General features: G+C 30.9%; 1 protein-coding gene across 1 annotated transcript in view; it reads left to right on the forward strand.

Moving 5' to 3' along the window:
- Window positions 1-24728, forward strand: part of LOC137397177 (vacuolar protein sorting-associated protein 41 homolog) — a 64708-nt gene that overhangs the window by 15304 nt on the left and 24676 nt on the right. The window contains exons 12-13 of the mRNA XM_068083468.1: window positions 2999-3091; window positions 3468-3658. Of these exons, the coding sequence (XP_067939569.1) occupies window positions 2999-3091; window positions 3468-3658 (284 nt within the window). The remainder of the gene's footprint in view (window positions 1-2998; window positions 3092-3467; window positions 3659-24728) is intronic.

Here is a 24728-nt window from a genome sequence, read left to right on the forward strand (position 1 = left end):
ATAATGTTACACTGTATTGCAGATCATAACCACTAGATACGCTAAATAGAATAAAGTTTCTGTAGGTAGCTAAAGTTACTAAGGTTAACATACTATTTTGTTACTAGTTTTTAATATGTACAGCACTTACATAAATTTTTGACGATTTTTACCTGGAGATGTTGTCATTGTATAATTACTTTAATTTCTATACGATTTTTTCACCATACGATGCCAAGCCTGGAACGAATAAAAATCATATCCTGAGGGTGCACTGAAAGAAGGGATAACAGCAAAATAGCACACATTTCATTGCAATGTTGCAAACGCTTTCTAAATATTTATCATGACTTTCAAAACTTCGCGACAACTTCCTTAACCCGAGTTCCAACACGCCATAAACCTCCATATACCTATAAAGTATTAAAAGGAAATGCTTTATTTGCTGGTACTTGCTTATCTAACCAATAGGAAAGACGATGTCTTGCAAATGTCAATGATCCAAAATCTTCCTTTGTTGAAGCACTCAATGTAATTTATTTTAGGTTTCTGTTATCGATAATATTTTCTATGATACAAATTTATTTGTTAGTTGATTTACATTTTTTAGAACTCCACTTCCGGTGGGTTTTATATTCATATTATGTTATATAACTCTGCATTAATTTATTCTAGTTTTCCCCGTCTTCCTTCACGTTATCTTAACACATTCAACAGCAAAATCAAATGGCTAGCATTTATGCAATATGCAACCGGAGCCGAGACAGTTATAATTTTATTTCAACAAAAAAGTTTTTTGTATTCAACATCATATGGTTTGCTATATGACAGGTACTATTGGTCATATTCTGTTGTTTAAAGGGTTCTCATGTTGTAATGTTAATTTGGGCTAGATAGATCAAGTAATAACAGAGCAAGAGCCAGAACAAAATGCCATGTTTTTGAGTGAAAACATGAACAGTTTTAGTCATGAGGAGAAGACAATAGCTGTAGCGAAGCAGTGATAGACATTCCGCATCAAACATCATATTAGAATATCTTATAATGTCTACAATGGTGTATAAGTAGAGTGACTAGTTGGTTGGTCATATGTACAGCGGTTATCAAGTATTATTTATAAATACTTGATTGCTTTCAAGTGCTCATAAATTAGAGCATTTTCTTTTCTATTTCATATTTTCTATTGAGGTAGACTGTACTTGTCTCTGGACTTTGGAATCACTGCTCTCTCAGACTGTACTGTCTCTGTACTTTGGAATCACTGTTCTCTCAGACTGTACTGTCTCTGTACTTTGGAATCACTGCTCTCTCAGACTACTTGTCTCCGTACTTTGGAATCACTGCTCTCTTAGACTGTACTTGTCTCTGTACTTTGGAATCACTGCTCTCTTAGACTTTACTTGTCTCTGTACTTTGGAATCACTGCTCTCTCAGACTACTCGTCTCTGTACTTTGGAATCACTGCTTTCTCAGACTACTTGTCTCTGTACTTTGGAATCACTGCTCTCTTAGACTGTACTTGTCTCTGTACTTTGGAATCACTGCTCTCTCAGACTGTACTTGTCTCTGTACTTCGGAATCACTGCTCTCTCAGACTACTTGTCTCTGTACTTTGGAATCACTGCTTTCTCAGACTACTTGTCTCTGTACTTTGGAATCACTGCTCTCTTAGACTGTACTTGTCTCTGTACTTTGGAATCACTGCTCTCTCAGACTGTACTTGTCTCTGTACTTTGGAATCACTGCTCTCTCAGACTGTACTTGTCTCTGTACTTTGGAATCACTGCTCTCTCAGACTGTACTTGTCTCTGTACTTTGGAATCACTGCTCTCTCAGACTACTTGTCTCTGGACTTTGGAATCACTGCTCTCTTAGACTGTACTTGTCTCTGTACTTTGAAATCACCTCTCTCTCAGACTGTACTTGTCTCTGTACTTTGGAATCACTGCTCCCTCAGACTACTTGTCTCTGTACTTTGGAATCATTGCTCTCTTAGACTGTACTTGTCTCTGTACTTTGGAATCACTGCTCTCTCAGACTACTTGTCTCTGTACTTTGGAATCACTGCTTTCTCAGACTACTTGTCTCTGTACTTTGGAATCACTGCTCTCTTAGACTGTACTTGTCTCTGTACTTTGGAATCACTGCTCTCTCAGACTGTACTTGTCTCTGTACTTTGGAATCACTGCTCTCTCAGACTACTTGTCTCTGTACTTTGGAATCACTGCTCTCTTAGACTGTACTTGTCTCTGTACTTTGGAATCACTGCTCTCTTAGACTTTACTTGTCTCTGTACTTTGGAATCACTGCTCTCTCAGACTACTTGTCTCTGTACTTTGGAATCACTGCTTTCTCAGACTACTTGTCTCTGTACTTTGGAATCACTGCTCTCTCAGACTGTACTTGTCTCTGGACTTTGGAATCACTGCTCTCTTAGACTGTACTTGTCTCTGTACTTTGAAATCACCTCTCTCTCAGACTGTACTTGTCTCTGTACTTTGGAATCTCTGCTCTCTCAGACTACTTGTCTCTGTACTTTGGAATCACTGCTCTCTCAGACTGTACTTGTCTCTGTACTTTGGAATCATTGCTCTCTCAGACTGTACTTGTCTCTGTACTTTGGAATCACTGCTCTCTTAGACTACTTGTCTCTGTACTTTGGAATCACTGCTCTCTCAGACTGTACTTGTCTCTGTACTTTGGAATCATTGCTCTCTCAGACTGTACTTGTCTCTGTACTTTGGAATCACTGCTCTCTCAGACTGTACTTGTCTCTGTACTTTGGAATCACTGCTCTCTCAGACTACTTGTCTCTGTACTTTGGAATCACTGCTCTCTCAGACTGTACTTGTCTCTGTACTTTGGAATCTCTGCTCTCTCAGACTGTACTGTCTCTGGACTTTGGAATCACTACTCTCTCTCAGACTGTACTGTTTCTGGACTTTGGAATCACTGCTCTCTCTCGGACTAGAAATAGTAGTGGTGCCGACTTTCAGGGTATCTGTTAATTCTATTACAGGAGATTGCACGCTACTTGCCTTGTGAGAACCCGATGCTGAGCCAAACTGTTTATGAGCTGGTGCTGTATGACATACTCCACTCAAGTGTTCATGTATGTTCATATGAATTGGCACCATATGCAAATATATATGCGGATTCGTGTGACTTGGAGCATCTGTCTGTTTGTAGGTTCATACAAGGGATAGTATATTTTGTGCATGTAGTTCTTATGGCTGGGGGCTAACTTACTGAGAGTGGGGCTCACATGACTGGCAGGGTACCATGTAAATTGCATCATCATCTTGCCATCATATTGTCTTCATATGAATTATATTGGGTTTATCATCAATACATGGAATATATCCAGTGTACGTAATGTATTAGACGTCTGTACAACTAGTACATAGGGATTTGACTATAGCTAGTAGCTTTGTATAAACTTTTCATAGTTATCTGTGGAGTTTTAAGTCTTTTGGTTTTGCTCTCAGGGTTTTAAACACTTAGTGGAATCATGGGACAGCAGTTTATACGATGCTCAAACTATCGTCAACGCTGTCCTGGAATACATAAAGACCAGTGATGACATCACGGAAGAGGACAATCGACTTCTTTATGAGTCACTCGCTCTCCTCTACACTAGTCAGGCCAACTATTCTGAAGCTCTCTCTGTCTACCTTAGGTATGACCTAGGCTTGCTATAATAGCATATATAATAGCATATATTACAGCATTTGCTGCAATAACTTATAGAATAGAGAAAACAAAATTACACTTTTGCAAAGAACAAAAAATAGTTTTGGCCGTTTTATTGGCGCATAAATTGTTATAAGGTGTACTATCTGTATTAGTGTTGTTGTTTGTAAGGAGTTTTGTTGATGATATTGCGGCCCTAAGTGGCTGGCCAGCCTTACTAAATTACTATTACTAATTGTTTAACCCCGTTTGTTGACATAATATTTGAAGGTATCTCGTAGCGATCTGGCCCTCTGCGCGAATCCGGTAGTACGTTTTTCTGCACTTTTATGTTTATGTTAAAGCCACGTGACAATCATGTGATAAGGTACTAATAATATGGTAAATAATGACGCATAACAAACGTCAGTGTTTGATTTATCACCAAAATTACATTTAAAAAAATTATATTACAAAATCTAGTGATAAAATTTCGAAAGTTTTATGAATTACTTGGCATAGGGTAGAAAAGGAAAAAAATCCAAAGTCAGAGGGAGCCGCAGCGAGGGGATGAAAAAGCCGCATGCGGCTCCGGAGCCGCAAGTTGCCGACCCTTGGTCTAAACATTCCTAAATTCCGTTCCTAAAAAGCTAGGTTACGTCACGTATTTATGGGCGGAGCTTGTTGTGCCGATCGTGCTGTTTTCAAGACCGATATTAAAACGCTGTGAAACAGCCTTCTATACTCTGAAAGTTAGTAGACCAATCTTTATTTTGAGTACAAAATCGGAATCGGCATGTCTGATTTACCTAGTAAATACGATAAAAGTTGTACGTGAAAGTTATGGTTTAAGTCTAACACGTCTTTCTTGTTAGAAATATTGATGAATTGGAACATGCTTTGAATGAATGACAAGTAAACATGGTGGTCATCCTTATCTTTTAGCAGATTGCTGATAGGTGTAAATTGTAGGAATTGTGTGATACTCAATTAAACTCAATTGTGTGATGCTCAATTGAACTCAATTGTGTGATACTCAATTAAACTCAATTGTGTGATACTCAATTAAACTCAATTGTGTGATACTCAATTAAACTCAAGTGTATGATACTCAATTAAACTCAATTGTGTGATACTCAATTAAACTCAATTGTGTGATACTCAATTGAACTCAATTGTGTGATACTCAATTAAACTCAATTGTGTGATACTCAATTAAACTCAATTGTATGGTACTCAATTAAACTCAATTGTGTGATACTCAATTAAACTCAATTGTGTGATACTCAATTAAACTCAATTGTGTGATACTCAATTAAACTCAATTGTGTGATACTCAATTGAACTCAATTGTGTGGTACTCAATTAAACTCAATTGTGTGATACTCAATTGAACTCAATTGTGTGATACTCAATTGAACTCAATTGTGTGATACTCAATTGAACTCAATTGTGTGATACTCAATTAAACTCAATTGTGTGATACTCAATTAAACTCAATTGTGTAATACTCAATTAAACTCAATTGTGTGATGCTCAATTGAACTCAATTGTGTGATACTCCATTGAACTCAATTGTGTGATACTCAATTAAACTCAATTGTGTGATACTCAATTAAACTCAATTGTGTGATACTCAATTGAACTCAATTGTGTGATACTCAATTGAACTCAATTGTGTGATACTCAATTAAACTCAATTGTGTGATACTCAATTGAACTCAAATGTGTGGTACTCAATTAAACTCAATTGTATGGTACTCAATTGAACTCAATTGTGTGATACTCAATTAAACTCAATTGTATGGTACTCAATTGAACTCAATTGTGTGATGCTCAATTAAACTCAATTGTGTGATGCTCAATTAAACTCAATTGTATGATGCTCAATTAAACTCAATTGTATGATACTCAATTGAACTCAAATGTGTGGTACTCAATTAAACTCAATTGTGTGATACTCAATTAAACTCAATTGTGTGATACTCAATTAAACTCAATTGTGTGATACTCAATTGAACTCAAATGTGTGGTACTCAATTAAACTCAATTGTATGGTACTCAATTGAACTCAATTGTGTGATACTCAATTAAACTCAATTGTGTGATGCTCAATTAAACTCAATTGTATGATGCTCAATTAAACTCAATTGTATGATACTCAATTGAACTCAAATGTGTGGTACTCAATTAAACTCAATTGTGTGATACTCCATTGAACTCAATTGTGTGATACTCAATTAAACTCAATTGTGTGATACTCAATTAAACTCAATTGTGTGATACTCAATTGAACTCAATTGTGTGATACTCAATTGAACTCAATTGTGTGATACTCAAACTCAATTGTGTGATACTCAATTAAACTCAATTGTGTGAGACTCAATTGAACTCAATTGTGTGATACTCAATTGAACTCAATTGTGTGATGCTCAATTAAACTCAATTGTGTGATACTCAATTAAACTCAATTGTGTGATGCTCAATTAAACTCAATTGTGTGATGCTCAATTAAACTCAATTGTGTGATGCTCAATTAAACTCAATTGTGTGATACTCAATTAAACTCAATTGTATGGTACTCAATTAAACTCAATTGTGTGATACTCAATTAAACTCAATTGTGTGATGCTCAATTAAACTCAATTGTATGATACTCAATTAAACTCAATTGTGTGATACTCAATTAAACTCAATTGTATGATACTCAATTAAACTCAATTGTATGATACTCAATTAAACTCAATTGTATGGTACTCAATTAAACTCAATTGTGTGATACTCAATTAAACTCAATTGTGTGATACTCAATTAAACTCAATTGTGTGATACTCAATTAAACTCAATTGTGTGATACTCAATTAAACTCAATTGTGTGATGCTCAATTAAACTCAATTGTGTGATGCTCAATTAAACTCAATTGTGTGATGCTCAATTAAACTCAATTGTGTGATGCTCAATTAAACTCAATTGTATGATACTCAATTAAACTCAATTGTATGGTACTCAATTAAACTCAATTGTGTGATACTCAATTAAACTCAATTGTGTGATGCTCAATTAAACTCAATTGTATGATACTCAATTAAACTCAATTGTGTGATACTCAATTAAACTCAATTGGGTGATACTCAATTAAACTCAATTGTGTGATACTCAATTAAACTCAATTGTGTGATGCTCAATTAAACTCAATTGTGTGATACTCAATTAAACTCAATTGTGTGATACTCATTTAAACTCAATTGTATGGTACTCAATTAAACTCAATTGTGTGATGCTCAATTAAACTCAATTGTGTGATGCTCAATTAAACTCAATTGTGTGATGCTCAATTAAACTCAATTGTGTGATACTCAATTAAACTCAATTGTGTGATACTCAATTAAACTCAATTGTGTGATACTCAATTAAACTCAATTGTATGGTACTCAATTAAACTCAATTGTGTGATACTCAATTAAACTCAATTGTGTGATACTCAATTAAACTCAATTGTGTGATACTCAATTAAACTCAATTGTGTGATACTCAATTAAACTCAATTGTGTGATGCTCAATTAAACTCAATTGTGTGATGCTCAATTAAACTCAATTGTATGATACTCAATTAAACTCAAATGTGTGATACTCAATTAAACTCAATTGTGTGATGCTCAATTAAACTCAATTGCGTGATGCTCAATTAAACTCAATTGTATGATACTCAATTATACTCAATTGTGTGATGCTCAATTAAACTCAATTGTATGATACTCAATTAAACTCAATTGTGTGATACTCAATTAAACTCAATTGTATGATACTCAATTAAACTCAATTGTATGGTACTCAATTAAACTCAATTGTGTGATACTCAATTAAACTCAATTGTGTGATACTCAATTAAACTCAATTGTGTGATGCTCAATTAAACTCAATTGTGTGATGCTCAATTAAACTCAATTGTGTGATGCTCAATTAAACTCAATTGTGTGATGCTCAATTAAACTCAATTGTGTGATGCTCAATTAAACTCAATTGTGTGATGCTCAATTAAACTCAATTGTGTGATACTCAATTAAACTCAATTGTATGGTACTCAATTAAACTCAATTGTGTGATGCTCAATTAAACTCAATTGTGTGATGCTCAATTAAACTCAATTGTGTGATGCTCAATTAAACTCAATTGTGTGATACTCAATTAAACTCAATTGTGTGATACTCAATTAAACTCAATTGTGTGATACTCAATTAAACTCAATTGTATGGTACTCAATTAAACTCAATTGTGTGATACTCAATTAAACTCAATTGTGTGATACTCAATTAAACTCAATTGTGTGATACTCAATTAAACTCAATTGTGTGATACTCAATTAAACTCAATTGTGTGATGCTCAATTAAACTCAATTGTGTGATGCTCAATTAAACTCAATTGTGTGATGCTCAATTAAACTCAATTGTATGATACTCAATTAAACTCAATTGTATGGTACTCAATTAAACTCAATTGTGTGATACTCAATTAAACTCAATTGTGTGATGCTCAATTAAACTCAATTGTATGATACTCAATTAAACTCAATTGTGTGATACTCAATTAAACTCAATTGTGTGATACTCAATTAAACTCAATTGTGTGATACTCAATTAAACTCAATTGTGTGATGCTCAATTAAACTCAATTGTGTGATGCTCAATTAAACTCAATTGTATGATACTCAATTAAACTCAATTGTGTGATACTCAATTAAACTCAATTGTATGATACTCAATTAAACTCAATTGTGTGATACTCAATTAAACTCAATTGTGTGATACTCAATTAAACTCAATTGTGTGATACTCAATTAAACTCAATTGTGTGATGCTCAATTAAACTCAATTGTGTGATGCTCAATTAAACTCAATTGTGTGATGCTCAATTAAACTCAATTGTATGATACTCAATTAAACTCAATTGTGTGATACTCAATTAAACTCAATTGTGTGATGCTCAATTAAACTCAATTGTGTGATGCTCAATTAAACTCAATTGTATGATACTCAATTAAACTCAATTGTGTGATGCTCAATTGAACTCAATTGTATGATACTCAATTAAACTCAATTGTGTGATACTCAATTAAACTCAATTGTATGATACTCAATTAAACTCAATTGTATGGTACTCAATTAAACTCAATTGTGTGATACTCAATTAAACTCAATTGTGTGATACTCAATTAAACTCAATTGTGTGATGCTCAATTAAACTCAATTGTGTGATGCTCAATTAAACTCAATTGTGTGATGCTCAATTAAACTCAATTTTGTGATGCTCAATTAAACTCAATTGTGTGATACTCAATTAAACTCAATTGTATGGTACTCAATTGAACTCAATTGTATGGTACTCAATTAAACTCAATTGTATGGTACTCAATTGAACTCAATTGTGTGATACTCAATTAAACTTAATTGTGTGATGCTCAATTAAACTCAATTGTGTGATGCTCAATTAAACTCAATTGTGTGATACTCAATTAAACTCAATTGTGTGATACTCAATTAAACTCAATTGTGTGATACTCAATTAAACTCAATTGTGTGATACTCAATTAAACTCAATTGTGTGATACTCAATTAAACTCAATTGTGTGATACTCAATTAAACTCAATTGTATGGTACTCAATTAAACTCAATTGTGTGATGCTCAATTAAACTCAATTGTATGATGCTCAATTAAACTCAATTGTGTGATGCTCAATTAAACTCAATTGTGTGATACTCAATTAAACTCAATTGTGTGATACTCAATTAAACTCAATTGTGTGGTACTCAATTAAACTCAATTGTGTGATGCTCAATTAAACTCAATTGTGTGATGCTCAATTAAACTCAATTGTGTGATGCTCAATTAAACTCAATTGTGTGATACTCAATTAAACTCAATTGTATGGTACTCAATTAAACTCAATTGTGTGATGCTCAATTAAACTCAATTGTGTGATGCTCAATTAAACTCAATTGTGTGATGCTTAATTAAACTCAATTGTGTGATACTCAATTAAACTCAATTGTGTGATGCTCAATTAAACTCAATTGTATGATACTCAATTAAACTCAATTGTGTGATGCTCAATTAAACTCAATTGTGTGATACTCAATTAAACTCAATTGTGTGATGCTCAATTAAACTCAATTGTGTGATGCTCAATTAAACTCAATTGTGTGATGCTCAATTAAACTCAATTGTATGATACTCAATTAAACTCAATTGTGTGATACTCAATTAAACTCAATTGTGTGATGCTCAATTAAACTCAATTGTGTGATGCTCAATTAAACTCAATTGTATGATACTCAATTAAACTCAATTGTGTGATGCTCAATTAAACTCAATTGTATGATACTCAATTAAACTCAATTGTGTGATACTCAATTAAACTCAATTGTGTGATACTCAATTAAACTCAATTGTATGGTACTCAATTAAACTCAATTGTGTGATACTCAATTAAACTCAATTGTGTGATGCTCAATTAAACTCAATTGTGTGATGCTCAATTAAACTCAATTGTGTGATACTCAATTAAACTCAATTGTGTGATACTCAATTAAACTCAATTGTGTGGTACTCAATTAAACTCAATTGTGTGATGCTCAATTAAACTCAATTGTGTGATGCTCAATTAAACTCAATTGTGTGATGCTCAATTAAACTCAATTGTGTGATACTCAATTAAACTCAATTGTATGGTACTCAATTAAACTCAATTGTGTGATGCTCAATTAAACTCAATTGTGTGATGCTCAATTAAACTCAATTGTGTGATGCTTAATTAAACTCAATTGTGTGATACTCAATTAAACTCAATTGTGTGATGCTCAATTAAACTCAATTGTGTGATGCTCAATTAAACTCAATTGTATGATACTCAATTAAACTCAATTGTGTGATACTCAATTAAACTCAATTGTGTGATACTCAATTAAACTCAATTGTGTGATACTCAATTAAACTCAATTGTGTGATGCTCAATTAAACTCAATTGTGTGATGCTCAATTAAACTCAATTGTATGATACTCAATTAAACTCAATTGTGTGATACTCAATTAAACTCAATTGTATGATACTCAATTAAACTCAATTGTGTGATACTCAATTAAACTCAATTGTGTGATACTCAATTAAACTCAATTGTGTGATACTCAATTAAACTCAATTGTGTGATGCTCAATTAAACTCAATTGTGTGATGCTCAATTAAACTCAATTGTGTGATGCTCAATTAAACTCAATTGTATGATACTCAATTATACTCAATTGTGTGATACTCAATTAAACTCAATTGTATGATACTCAATTAAACTCAATTGTGTGATACTCAATTAAACTCAATTGTATGATACTCAATTAAACTCAATTGTGTGATACTCAATTAAACTCAATTGTGTGATGCTCAATTAAACTCAATTGTGTGATGCTCAATTAAACTCAATTGTATGATACTCAATTAAACTCAATTGTGTGATGCTCAATTAAACTCAATTGTATGATACTCAATTAAACTCAATTGTGTGATACTCAATTAAACTCAATTGTATGATACTCAATTAAACTCAATTGTATGGTACTCAATTGAACTCAAATGTGTGGTACTCAATTAAACTCAATTGTGTGATACTCCATTGAACTCAATTGTGTGATACTCAATTAAACTCAATTGTGTGATACTCAATTGAACTCAATTGTGTGATACTCAATTGAACTCAATTGTGTGATACTCAATTGAACTCAATTGTGTGATACTCAAACTCAATTGTGTGATACTCAATTAAACTCAATTGTGTGATACTCAATTGAACTCAATTGTGTGATACTCAATTGAACTCAATTGTGTGATGCTCAATTAAACTCAATTGTGTGATACTCAATTAAACTCAATTGTGTGATGCTCAATTAAACTCAATTGTGTGATACTCAATTAAACTCAATTGTATGGTACTCAATTAAACTCAATTGTGTGATACTCAATTAAACTCAATTGTGTGATGCTCAATTAAACTCAATTGTATGATACTCGATTAAACTCAATTGTGTGATACTCAATTAAACTCAATTGTATGATACTCAATTAAACTCAATTGTATGATACTCAATTAAACTCAATTGTATGGTACTCAATTAAACTCAATTGTGTGATACTCAATTAAACTCAATTGTGTGATACTCAATTAAACTCAATTGTGTGATGCTCAATTAAACTCAATTGTGTGATGCTCAATTAAACTCAATTGTGTGATGCTCAATTAAACTCAATTGTATGATACTCAATTAAACTCAATTGTGTGATATTCAATTAAACTCAATTGTGTGATGCTCAATTAAACTCAATTGTGTGATGCTCAATTAAACTCAATTGTGTGATGCTCAATTAAACTCAATTGTATGATACTCAATTAAACTCAATTGTGTGATACTCAATTAAACTCAATTGTGTGATACTCAATTAAACTCAATTGTATGGTACTCAATTAAACTCAATTGTGTGATACTCAATTAAACTCAATTGTGTGATGCTCAATTAAACTCAATTGTGTGATGCTTAATTAAACTCAATTGTGTGATACTCAATTAAACTCAATTGTGTGATGCTCAATTAAACTCAATTGTATGATACTCAATTAAACTCAATTGTATGGTACTCAATTAAACTCAATTGTGTGGTACTCAATTAAACTCAATTGTGTGATGCTCAATTAAACTCAATTGTATGATACTCAATTAAACTCAATTGTGTGATACTCAATTAAACTCAATTGGGTGATACTCAATTAAACTCAATTGTGTGATACTCAATTAAACTCAATTGTGTGATGCTCAATTAAACTCAATTGTGTGATACTCAATTAAACTCAATTGTGTGATACTCAATTAAACTCAATTGTATGGTACTCAATTAAACTCAATTGTGTGATGCTCAATTAAACTCAATTGTGTGATGCTCAATTAAACTCAATTGTGTGATGCTCAATTAAACTCAATTGTGTGATACTCAATTAAACTCAATTGTGTGATACTCAATTAAACTCAATTGTGTGATACTCAATTAAACTCAATTGTATGGTACTCAATTAAACTCAATTGTGTGATACTCAATTAAACTCAATTGTGTGATACTCAATTAAACTCAATTGTGTGATACTCAATTAAACTCAATTGTGTGATACTCAATTAAACTCAATTGTGTGATGCTCAATTAAACTCAATTGTGTGATGCTCAATTAAACTCAATTGTATGATACTCAATTAAACTCAAATGTGTGATACTCAATTAAACTCAATTGTGTGATGCTCAATTAAACTCAATTGCGTGATGCTCAATTAAACTCAATTGTATGATACTCAATTATACTCAATTGTGTGATGCTCAATTAAACTCAATTGTATGATACTCAATTAAACTCAATTGTGTGATACTCAATTAAACTCAATTGTATGATACTCAATTAAACTCAATTGTATGGTACTCAATTAAACTCAATTGTGTGATACTCAATTAAACTCAATTGTGTGATACTCAATTAAACTCAATTGTGTGATGCTCAATTAAACTCAATTGTGTGATGCTCAATTAAACTCAATTGTGTGATGCTCAATTAAACTCAATTGTGTGATGCTCAATTAAACTCAATTGTGTGATGCTCAATTAAACTCAATTGTGTGATGCTCAATTAAACTCAATTGTGTGATACTCAATTAAACTCAATTGTATGGTACTCAATTAAACTCAATTGTGTGATGCTCAATTAAACTCAATTGTGTGATGCTCAATTAAACTCAATTGTGTGATGCTCAATTAAACTCAATTGTGTGATACTCAATTAAACTCAATTGTGTGATACTCAATTAAACTCAATTGTGTGATACTCAATTAAACTCAATTGTATGGTACACAATTAAACTCAATTGTGTGATACTCAATTAAACTCAATTGTGTGATACTCAATTAAACTCAATTGTGTGATACTCAATTAAACTCAATTGTGTGATACTCAATTAAACTCAATTGTGTGATGCTCAATTAAACTCAATTATGTGATGCTCAATTAAACTCAATTGTGTGATGCTCAATTAAACTCAATTGTATGATACTCAATTAAACTCAATTGTATGGTACTCAATTAAACTCAATTGTGTGATACTCAATTAAACTCAATTGTGTGATGCTCAATTAAACTCAATTGTATGATACTCAATTAAACTCAATTGTATGATACTCAATTAAACTCAATTGTGTGATACTCAATTAAACTCAATTGGGTGATACTCAATTAAACTCAATTGTGTGATGCTCAATTAAACTCAATTGTGTGATGCTCAATTAAACTCAATTGTATGATACTCAATTAAACTCAATTGTGTGATACTCAATTAAACTCAATTGTATGATACTCAATTAAACTCAATTGTGTGATACTCAATTAAACTCAATTGTGTGATACTCAATTAAACTCAATTGTGTGATACTCAATTAAACTCAATTGTGTGATGCTCAATTAAACTCAATTGTGTGATGCTCAATTAAACTCAATTGTGTGATGCTCAATTAAACTCAATTGTATGATACTCAATTAAACTCAATTGTGTGATACTCAATTAAACTCAATTGTGTGATGCTCAATTAAACTCAATTGTGTGATGCTCAATTAAACTCAATTGTATGATACTCAATTAAACTCAATTGTGTGATGCTCAATTAAACTCAATTGTATGATACTCAATTAAACTCAATTGTGTGATACTCAATTAAACTCAATTGTATGATACTCAATTAAACTCAATTGTATGGTACTCAATTAAACTCAATTGTGTGATACTCAATTAAACTCAATTGTGTGATACTCAATTAAACTCAATTGTGTGATGCTCAATTAAACTCAATTGTGTGATGCTCAATTAAACTCAATTGTGTGATGCTCAATTAAACTCAATTTTGTGATGCTCAATTAAACTCAATTGTGTGATACTCAATTAAACTCAATTGTATGGTACTCAATTGAACTCAATTGTATGGTACTCAATTAAACTCAATTGTATGGTACTCAATTGAACTCAATTGTGTGATACTCAATTAAACTTAATTGTGTGATGCTCAATTAAACTCAATTGTGTGATGCTCAATTAAACTCAATTGTGTGATACTCAATTAAACTCAATTGTGTGATACTCAATTAAACTCAATTGTGTGATACTCAATTAAACTCAATTGTGTGATACTCAATTAAACTCAATTGTGTGATACTCAATTAAGCTCAATTGTATGGTACTCAATTAAACTCAATTGTGTGATACTCAATTAAACTCAATTGTGTGATGCTCAATTAAACTCAATTGTGTGATGCTCAATTAAACTCAATTGTGTGATACTCAATTAAACTCAATTGTGTGATACTCAATTAAACTCAATTGTGTGGTACTCAATTAAACTCAATTGTGTGATGCTCAATTAAACTCAATTGTGTGATGCTCAATTAAACTCAATTGTGTGATGCTCAATTAAACTCAATTGTGTGATACTCAACTAAACTCAATTGTATGGTACTCAATTAAACTCAATTGTGTGATGCTCAATTAAACTCAATTGTGTGATGCTCAATTAAACTCAATTGTGTGATGCTTAATTAAACTCAATTGTGTGATACTCAATTAAACTCAATTGTGTGATGCTCAATTAAACTCAATTGTGTGATGCTCAATTAAACTCAATTGTATGATACTCAATTAAACTCAATTGTGTGATACTCAATTAAACTCAATTGTGTGATACTCAATTAAACTCAATTGTGTGATACTCAATTAAACTCAATTGTGTGATGCTCAATTAAACTCAATTGTGTGATGCTCAATTAAACTCAATTGTATGATACTCAATTAAACTCAATTGTGTGATACTCAATTAAACTCAATTGTATGATACTCAATTAAACTCAATTGTGTGATACTCAATTAAACTCAATTGTGTGATACTCAATTAAACTCAATTGTGTGATACTCAATTAAACTCAATTGTGTGATGCTCAATTAAACTCAATTGTGTGATGCTCAATTAAACTCAATTGTGTGATGCTCAATTAAACTCAATTGTATGATACTCAATTAAACTCAATTGTGTGATACTCAATTAAACTCAATTGTGTGATGCTCAATTAAACTCAATTGTGTGATGCTCAATTAAACTCAATTGTATGATACTCAATTAAACTCAATTGTGTGATGCTCAATTAAACTCAATTGTATGATACTCAATTAAACTCAATTGTGTGATACTCAATTAAACTCAATTGTGTGATACTCAATTAAACTCAATTGTATGGTACTCAATTAAACTCAATTGTGTGATACTCAATTAAACTCAATTGTGTGATGCTCAATTAAACTCAATTGTGTGATGCTCAATTAAACTCAACTGTGTGATACTCAATTAAACTCAATTGTGTGATACTCAATTAAACTCAATTGTGTGGTACTCAATTAAACTCAATTGTGTGATGCTCAATTAAACTCAATTGTGTGATGCTCAATTAAACTCAATTGTGTGATGCTCAATTAAACTCAATTGTGTGATGCTCAATTAAACTCAATTGTGTGATGCTCAATTAAACTCAATTGTGTGATACTCAATTAAACTCAATTGTGTGATACTCAATTAAACTCAATTGTGTGATACTCAATTAAACTCAATTGTATGGTACTCAATTAAACTCAATTGTGTGATACTCAATTAAACTCAATTGTGTGATACTCAATTAAACTAAATTGTGTGATACTCAATTAAACTCAATTGTGTGATACTCAATTAAACTCAATTGTGTGATGCTCAATTAAACTCAATTGTGTGATGCTCAATTAAACTCAATTGTATGATACTCAATTAAACTCAAATGTGTGATACTCAATTAAACTCAATTGTGTGATGCTCAATTAAACTCAATTGTGTGATGCTCAATTAAACTCAATTGTATGATACTCAATTATACTCAATTGTGTGATGCTCAATTAAACTCAATTGTATAATACTCAATTAAACTCAATTGTATAATACTCAATTAAACTCAATTGTGTGATACTCAATTAAACTCAATTGTATGATACTCAATTAAACTCAATTGTATGGTACTCAATTAAACTCAATTGTGTGATACTCAATTAAACTCAATTGTGTGATGCTCAATTAAACTCAATTGTGTGATGCTCAATTAAACTCAATTGTGTGATGCTCAATTAAACTCAATTGTGTGATGCTCAATTAAACTCAATTGTGTGATGCTCAATTAAACTCAATTGTGTGATGCTCAATTAAACTCAATTGTGTGATACTCAATTAAACTCAATTGTATGGTACTCAATTAAACTCAATTGTGTGATGCTCAATTAAACTCAATTGTGTGATGCTCAATTAAACTCAATTGTGTGATGCTCAATTAAACTCAATTGTGTGATACTCAATTAAACTCAATTGTGTGATACTCAATTAAACTCAATTGTGTGATACTCAATTAAACTCAATTGTATGGTACTCAATTAAACTCAATTGTGTGATACTCAATTAAACTCAATTGTGTGATACTCAATTAAACTCAATTGTGTGATACTCAATTAAACTCAATTGTGTGATACTCAATTAAACTCAATTGTGTGATGCTCAATTAAACTCAATTGTGTGATGCTCAATTAAACTCAATTGTGTGATGCTCAATTAAACTCAATTGTATGATACTCAATTAAACTCAATTGTATGGTACTCAATTAAACTCAATTGTGTGATACTCAATTAAACTCAATTGTGTGATGCTCAATTAAACTCAATTGTATGATACTCAATTAAACTCAATTGTGTGATACTCAATTAAACTCAATTGTGTGATACTCAATTAAACTCAATTGTGTGATACTCAATTAAACTCATATGTGTGATGCTCAATTAAACTCAATTGTATGATACTCAATTAAACTCAATTGTGTGATACTCAATTAAACTCAATTGTATGATACTCAATTAAACTCAATTGTGTGATGCTCAATTAGACTCAATTGTATGATACTCAATTATACTCAATTGTGTGATGCTCAATTAAACTCAATTGTATGATACTCAATTAAACTCAATTGTGTGATACTCAATTAAACTCAATTGTATGATACTCAATTAAACTCAATTGTGTGATACTCAATTAAACTCAATTGTGTGATGCTCAATTAAACTCAATTGTGTGATGCTCAATTAAACTCAATTCTATGATACTCAATTAAACTCAATTGTGTGATGCTCAATTAAACTCAATTGTATGATACTCAATTAAACTCAATTGTGTGATACTCAATTAAACTCAATTAAATGATACTCAATTAAACTCAATTGTATGGTACTCAATTAAACTCAATTGTGTGATACTCAATTAAACTCAATTGTGTGATACTCAATTAAACTCAATTGTGTGATGCTCAATTAAACTCAATTGTGTGATGCTCAATTAAACTCAACTGTGTGATGCTCAATTAAACTCAATTTTGTGATGCTCAATTAAACTCAATTGTGTGATACTCAATTAAACTCAATTGTATGGTACTCAATTGAACTCAATTGTATGGTACTCAATTAAACTCAATTGTATGGTACTCAATTGAACTCAATTGTGTGATACTCAATTAAACTTAATTGTGTGATGCTCAATTAAACTCAATTGTGTGATGCTCAATTAAACTCAATTGTGTGATACTCAATTAAACTCAATTGTGTGATACTCAATTAAACTCAATTGTGTGATACTCAATTAAACTCAATTGTGTGATACTCAATTAAACTCAATTGTGTGATGCTCAATTAAACTCAATTGTGTGATGCTCAATTAAACTCAATTGTGTGATGCTCAATTAAACTCAATTGTATGATACTCAATTAAACTCAATTGTGTGATACTCAATTAAACTCAATTGTGTGATGCTCAATTAAACTCAATTGTGTGATGCTCAATTAAACTCAATTGTATGATACTCAATTAAACTCAATTGTGTGATGCTCAATTAAACTCAATTGTATGATACTCAATTAAACTCAATTGTGTGATACTCAATTAAACTCAATTGTGTGATGCTCAATTAAACTCAATTGTGTGATGCTCAATTAAACTCAATTGTATGATACTCAATTAAACTCAATTGTGTGATGCTCAATTAAACTCAATTGTATGATACTCAATTAAACTCAATTGTGTGATACTCAATTAAACTCAATTGTGTGATACTCAATTAAACTCAATTGTATGGTACTCAATTAAACTCAATTGTGTGATACTCAATTAAACTCAATTGTGTGATGCTCAATTAAACTCAATTGTGTGATGCTCAATTAAACTCAATTGTGTGATACTCAATTAAACTCAATTGTGTGATACTCAATTAAACTCAATTGTGTGGTACTCAATTAAACTCAATTGTGTGATGCTCAATTAAACTCAATTGTGTGATGCTCAATTAAACTCAATTGTGTGATGCTCAATTAAACTCAATTGTGTTATACTCAATTAAACTCAATTGTATGGTACTCAATTAAACTCAATTGTGTGATGCTCAATTAAACTCAATTGTGTGATGCTCAATTAAACTCAATTGTGTGATGCTTAATTAAACTCAATTGTGTGATACTCAATTAAACTCAATTGTGTGATGCTCAATTAAACTCAATTGTGTGATGCTCAATTAAACTCAATTGTATGATACTCAATTAAACTCAATTGTGTGATACTCAATTAAACTCAATTGTGTGATACTCAATTAAACTCAATTGTGTGATACTCAATTAAACTCAATTGTGTGATGCTCAATTAAACTCAATTGTGTGATGCTCAATTAAACTCAATTGTATGATACTCAATTAAACTCAATTGTGTGATACTCAATTAAACTCAATTGTATGATACTCAATTAAACTCAATTGTGTGATACTCAATTAAACTCAATTGTGTGATACTCAATTAAACTCAATTGTGTGATACTCAATTAAACTCAATTGTGTGATGCTCAATTAAACTCAATTGTGTGATACTCAATTAAACTCAATTGTATGGTACTCAATTGAACTCAATTGTATGGTACTCAATTAAACTCAATTGTATGGTACTCAATTGAACTCAATTGTGTGATACTCAATTAAACTTAATTGTGTGATGCTCAATTAAACTCAATTGTGTCATGCTCAATTAAACTCAATTGTGTGATACTCAATTAAACTCAATTGTGTGATACTCAATTAAACTCAATTGTGTGATACTCAATTAAACTCAATTGTGTGATACTCAATTAAACTCAATTGTGTGATACTCAATTAAACTCAATTGTGTGATACTCAATTAAACTCAATTGTATGGTACTCAATTAAACTCAATTGTGTGATGCTCAATTAAACTCAATTGTATGATGCTCAATTAAACTCAATTGTGTGATGCTCAATTAAACTCAATTGTGTGATACTCAATTAAACTCAATTGTGTGATACTCAATTAAACTCAATTGTGTGGTACTCAATTAAACTCAATTGTGTGATGCTCAATTAAACTCAATTGTGTGATGCTCAATTAAACTCAATTGTGTGATGCTCAATTAAACTCAATTGTGTGATACTCAATTAAACTCAATTGTATGGTACTCAATTAAACTCAATTGTGTGATGCTCAATTAAACTCAATTGTGTGATGCTCAATTAAACTCAATTGTGTGATGCTTAATTAAACTCAATTGTGTGATACTCAATTAAACTCAATTGTGTGATGCTCAATTAAACTCAATTGTATGATACTCAATTAAACTCAATTGTGTGATGCTCAATTAAACTCAATTGTGTGATACTCAATTAAACTCAATTGTGTGATGCTCAATTAAACTCAATTGTGTGATGCTCAATTAAACTCAATTGTGTGATGCTCAATTAAACTCAATTGTATGATACTCAATTAAACTCAATTGTGTGATACTCAATTAAACTCAATTGTGTGATGCTCAATTAAACTCAATTGTGTGATGCTCAATTAAACTCAATTGTATGATACTCAATTAAACTCAATTGTGTGATGCTCAATTAAACTCAATTGTATGATACTCAATTAAACTCAATTGTGTGATACTCAATTAAACTCAATTGTGTGATACTCAATTAAACTCAATCGTATGGTACTCAATTAAACTCAATTGTGTGATACTCAATTAAACTCAATTGTGTGATGCTCAATTAAACTCAATTGTGTGATGCTCAATTAAACTCAATTGTGTGATACTCAATTAAACTCAATTGTGTGATACTCAATTAAACTCAATTGTGTGGTACTCAATTAAACTCAATTGTGTGATGCTCAATTAAACTCAATTGTGTGATGCTCAATTAAACTCAATTGTGTGATGCTCAATTAAACTCAATTGTGTGATACTCAATTAAACTCAATTGTATGGTACTCAATTAAACTCAATTGTGTGATGCTCAATTAAACTCAATTGTGTGATGCTCAATTAAACTCAATTGTGTGATGCTTAATTAAACTCAATTGTGTGATGCTCAATTAAACTCAATTGTGTGATGCTCAATTAAACTCAATTGTGTGATGCTCAATTAAACTCAATTGTATGATACTCAATTAAACTCAATTGTGTGATACTCAATTAAACTCAATTGTGTGATATTCAATTAAACTCAATTGTGTGATACTCAATTAAACTCAATTGTGTGATGCTCAATTAAACTCAATTGTGTGATGCTCAATTAAACTCAATTGTATGATACTCAATCAAACTCAATTGTGTGATACTCAATTAAACTCAATTGTATGATACTCAATTAAACTCAATTGTGTGATACTCAATTAAACTCAATTGTGTGATACTCAATTAAACTCAATTGTGTGATACTCAATTAAACTCAATTGTGTGATGCTCAATTAAACTCAATTGTGTGATGCTCAATTAAACTCAATTGTGTGATGCTCAATTAAACTCAATTGTATGATACTCAATTATACTCAATTGTGTGATGCTCAATTAAACTCAATTGTATGATACTCAATTAAACTCAATTGTGTGATACTCAATTAAACTCAATTGTATGATACTCAATTAAACTCAATTGTGTGATACTCAATTAAACTCAATTGTGTGATGCTCAATTAAACTCAATTGTGTGATGCTCAATTAAACTCAATTGTGTGATACTCAATTAAACTCAATTGTATGGTACTCAATTGAACTCAATTGTATGGTACTCAATTAAACTCAATTGTATGGTACTCAATTGAACTCAATTGTGTGATACTCAATTAAACTTAATTGTGTGATGCTCAATTAAACTCAATTGTGTGATGCTCAATTAAACTCAATTGTGTGATACTCAATTAAACTCAATTGTGTGATACTCAATTAAACTCAATTGTGTGATACTCAATTAAACTCAATTGTGTGATACTCAATTAAACTCAATTGTGTGATACTCAATTAAACTCAATTGTGTGATACTCAATTAAACTCAATTGTATGGTACTCAATTAAACTCAATTGTGTGATGCTCAATTAAACTCAATTGTATGATGCTCAATTAAACTCAATTGTGTGATGCTCAATTAAACTCAATTGTGTGATACTCAATTAAACTCAATTGTGTGATACTCAATTAAACTCAATTGTGTGGTACTCAATTAAACTCAATTGTGTGATGCTCAATTAAACTCAATTGTGTGATGCTCAATTAAACTCAATTGTGTGATGCTCAATTAAACTCAATTGTGTGATACTCAATTAAACTCAATTGTATGGTACTCAATTAAACTCAATTGTGTGATGCTCAATTAAACTCAATTGTGTGATGCTCAATTAAACTCAATTGTGTGATGCTTAATTAAACTCAATTGTGTGATACTCAATTAAACTCAATTGTGTGATGCTCAATTAAACTCAATTGTATGATACTCAATTAAACTCAATTGTGTGATGCTCAATTAAACTCAATTGTGTGATACTCAATTAAACTCAATTGTGTGATGCTCAATTAAACTCAATTGTGTGATGCTCAATTAAACTCAATTGTGTGATGCTCAATTAAACTCAATTGTATGATACTCAATTAAACTCAATTGTGTGATACTCAATTAAACTCAATTGTGTGATGCTCAATTAAACTCAATTGTGTGATGCTCAATTAAACTCAATTGTATGATACTCAATTAAACTCAATTGTGTGATGCTCAATTAAACTCAATTGTATGATACTCAATTAAACTCAATTGTGTGATACTCAATTAAACTCAATTGTGTGATACTCAATTAAACTCAATCGTATGGTACTCAATTAAACTCAATTGTGTGATACTCAATTAAACTCAATTGTGTGATGCTCAATTAAACTCAATTGTGTGATGCTCAATTAAACTCAATTGTGTGATACTCAATTAAACTCAATTGTGTGATACTCAATTAAACTCAATTGTGTGGTACTCAATTAAACTCAATTGTGTGATGCTCAATTAAACTCAATTGTGTGATGCTCAATTAAACTCAATTGTGTGATGCTCAATTAAACTCAATTGTGTGATACTCAATTAAACTCAATTGTATGGTACTCAATTAAACTCAATTGTGTGATGCTCAATTAAACTCAATTGTGTGATGCTCAATTAAACTCAATTGTGTGATGCTTAATTAAACTCAATTGTGTGATGCTCAATTAAACTCAATTGTGTGATGCTCAATTAAACTCAATTGTGTGATGCTCAATTAAACTCAATTGTATGATACTCAATTAAACTCAATTGTGTGATACTCAATTAAACTCAATTGTGTGATACTCAATTAAACTCAATTGTGTGATACTCAATTAAACTCAATTGTGTGATGCTCAATTAAACTCAATTGTGTGATGCTCAATTAAACTCAATTGTATGATACTCAATTAAACTCAATTGTGTGATACTCAATTAAACTCAATTGTATGATACTCAATTAAACTCAATTGTGTGATACTCAATTAAACTCAATTGTGTGATACTCAATTAAACTCAATTGTGTGATACTCAATTAAACTCATTTGTGTGATGCTCAATTAAACTCAATTGTGTGATGCTCAATTAAACTCAATTGTGTGATGCTCAATTAAACTCAATTGTATGATACTCAATTATACTCAATTGTGTGATGCTCAATTAAACTCAATTGTATGATACTCAATTAAACTCAATTGTGTGATACTCAATTAAACTCAATTGTATGATACTCAATTAAACTCAATTGTGTGATACTCAATTAAACTCAATTGTGTGATGCTCAATTAAACTCAATTGTGTGATGCTCAATTAAACTCAATTGTATGATACTCAATTAAACTCAATTGTGTGATGCTCAATTAAACTCAATTGTATGATACTCAATTAAACTCAATTGTGTGATACTCAATTAAACTCAATTGTATGATACTCAATTAAACTCAATTGTATGGTACTCAATTAAACTCAATTGTGTGATACTCAATTAAACTCAATTGTGTGATACTCAATTAAACTCAATTGTGTGATGCTCAATTAAACTCAATTGTGTGATGCTCAATTAAACTCAATTGTGTGATGCTCAATTAAACTCAATTTTGTGATGCTCAATTAAACTCAATTGTGTGATACTCAATTAAACTCAATTGTATGGTACTCAATTGAACTCAATTGTATGGTACTCAATTAAACTCAATTGTATGGTACTCAATTGAACTCAATTGTGTGATACTCAATTAAACTTAATTGTGTGATGCTCAATTAAACTCAATTGTGTGATGCTCAATTAAACTCAATTGTGTGATACTCAATTAAACTCAATTGTGTGATACTCAATTAAACTCAATTGTGTGATACTCAATTAAACTCAATTGTGTGATACTCAATTAAACTCAATTGTGTGATGCTCAATTAAACTCAATTGTGTGATGCTCAATTAAACTCAATTGTGTGATGCTCAATTAAACTCAATTGTATGATACTCAATTAAACTCAATTGTGTGATACTCAATTAAACTCAATTGTGTGATG

This window comes from Watersipora subatra, chromosome 1 (genome assembly GCF_963576615.1).
Source record: "Watersipora subatra chromosome 1, tzWatSuba1.1, whole genome shotgun sequence".
Taxonomy (NCBI): domain Eukaryota; kingdom Metazoa; phylum Bryozoa; class Gymnolaemata; order Cheilostomatida; family Watersiporidae; genus Watersipora; species Watersipora subatra.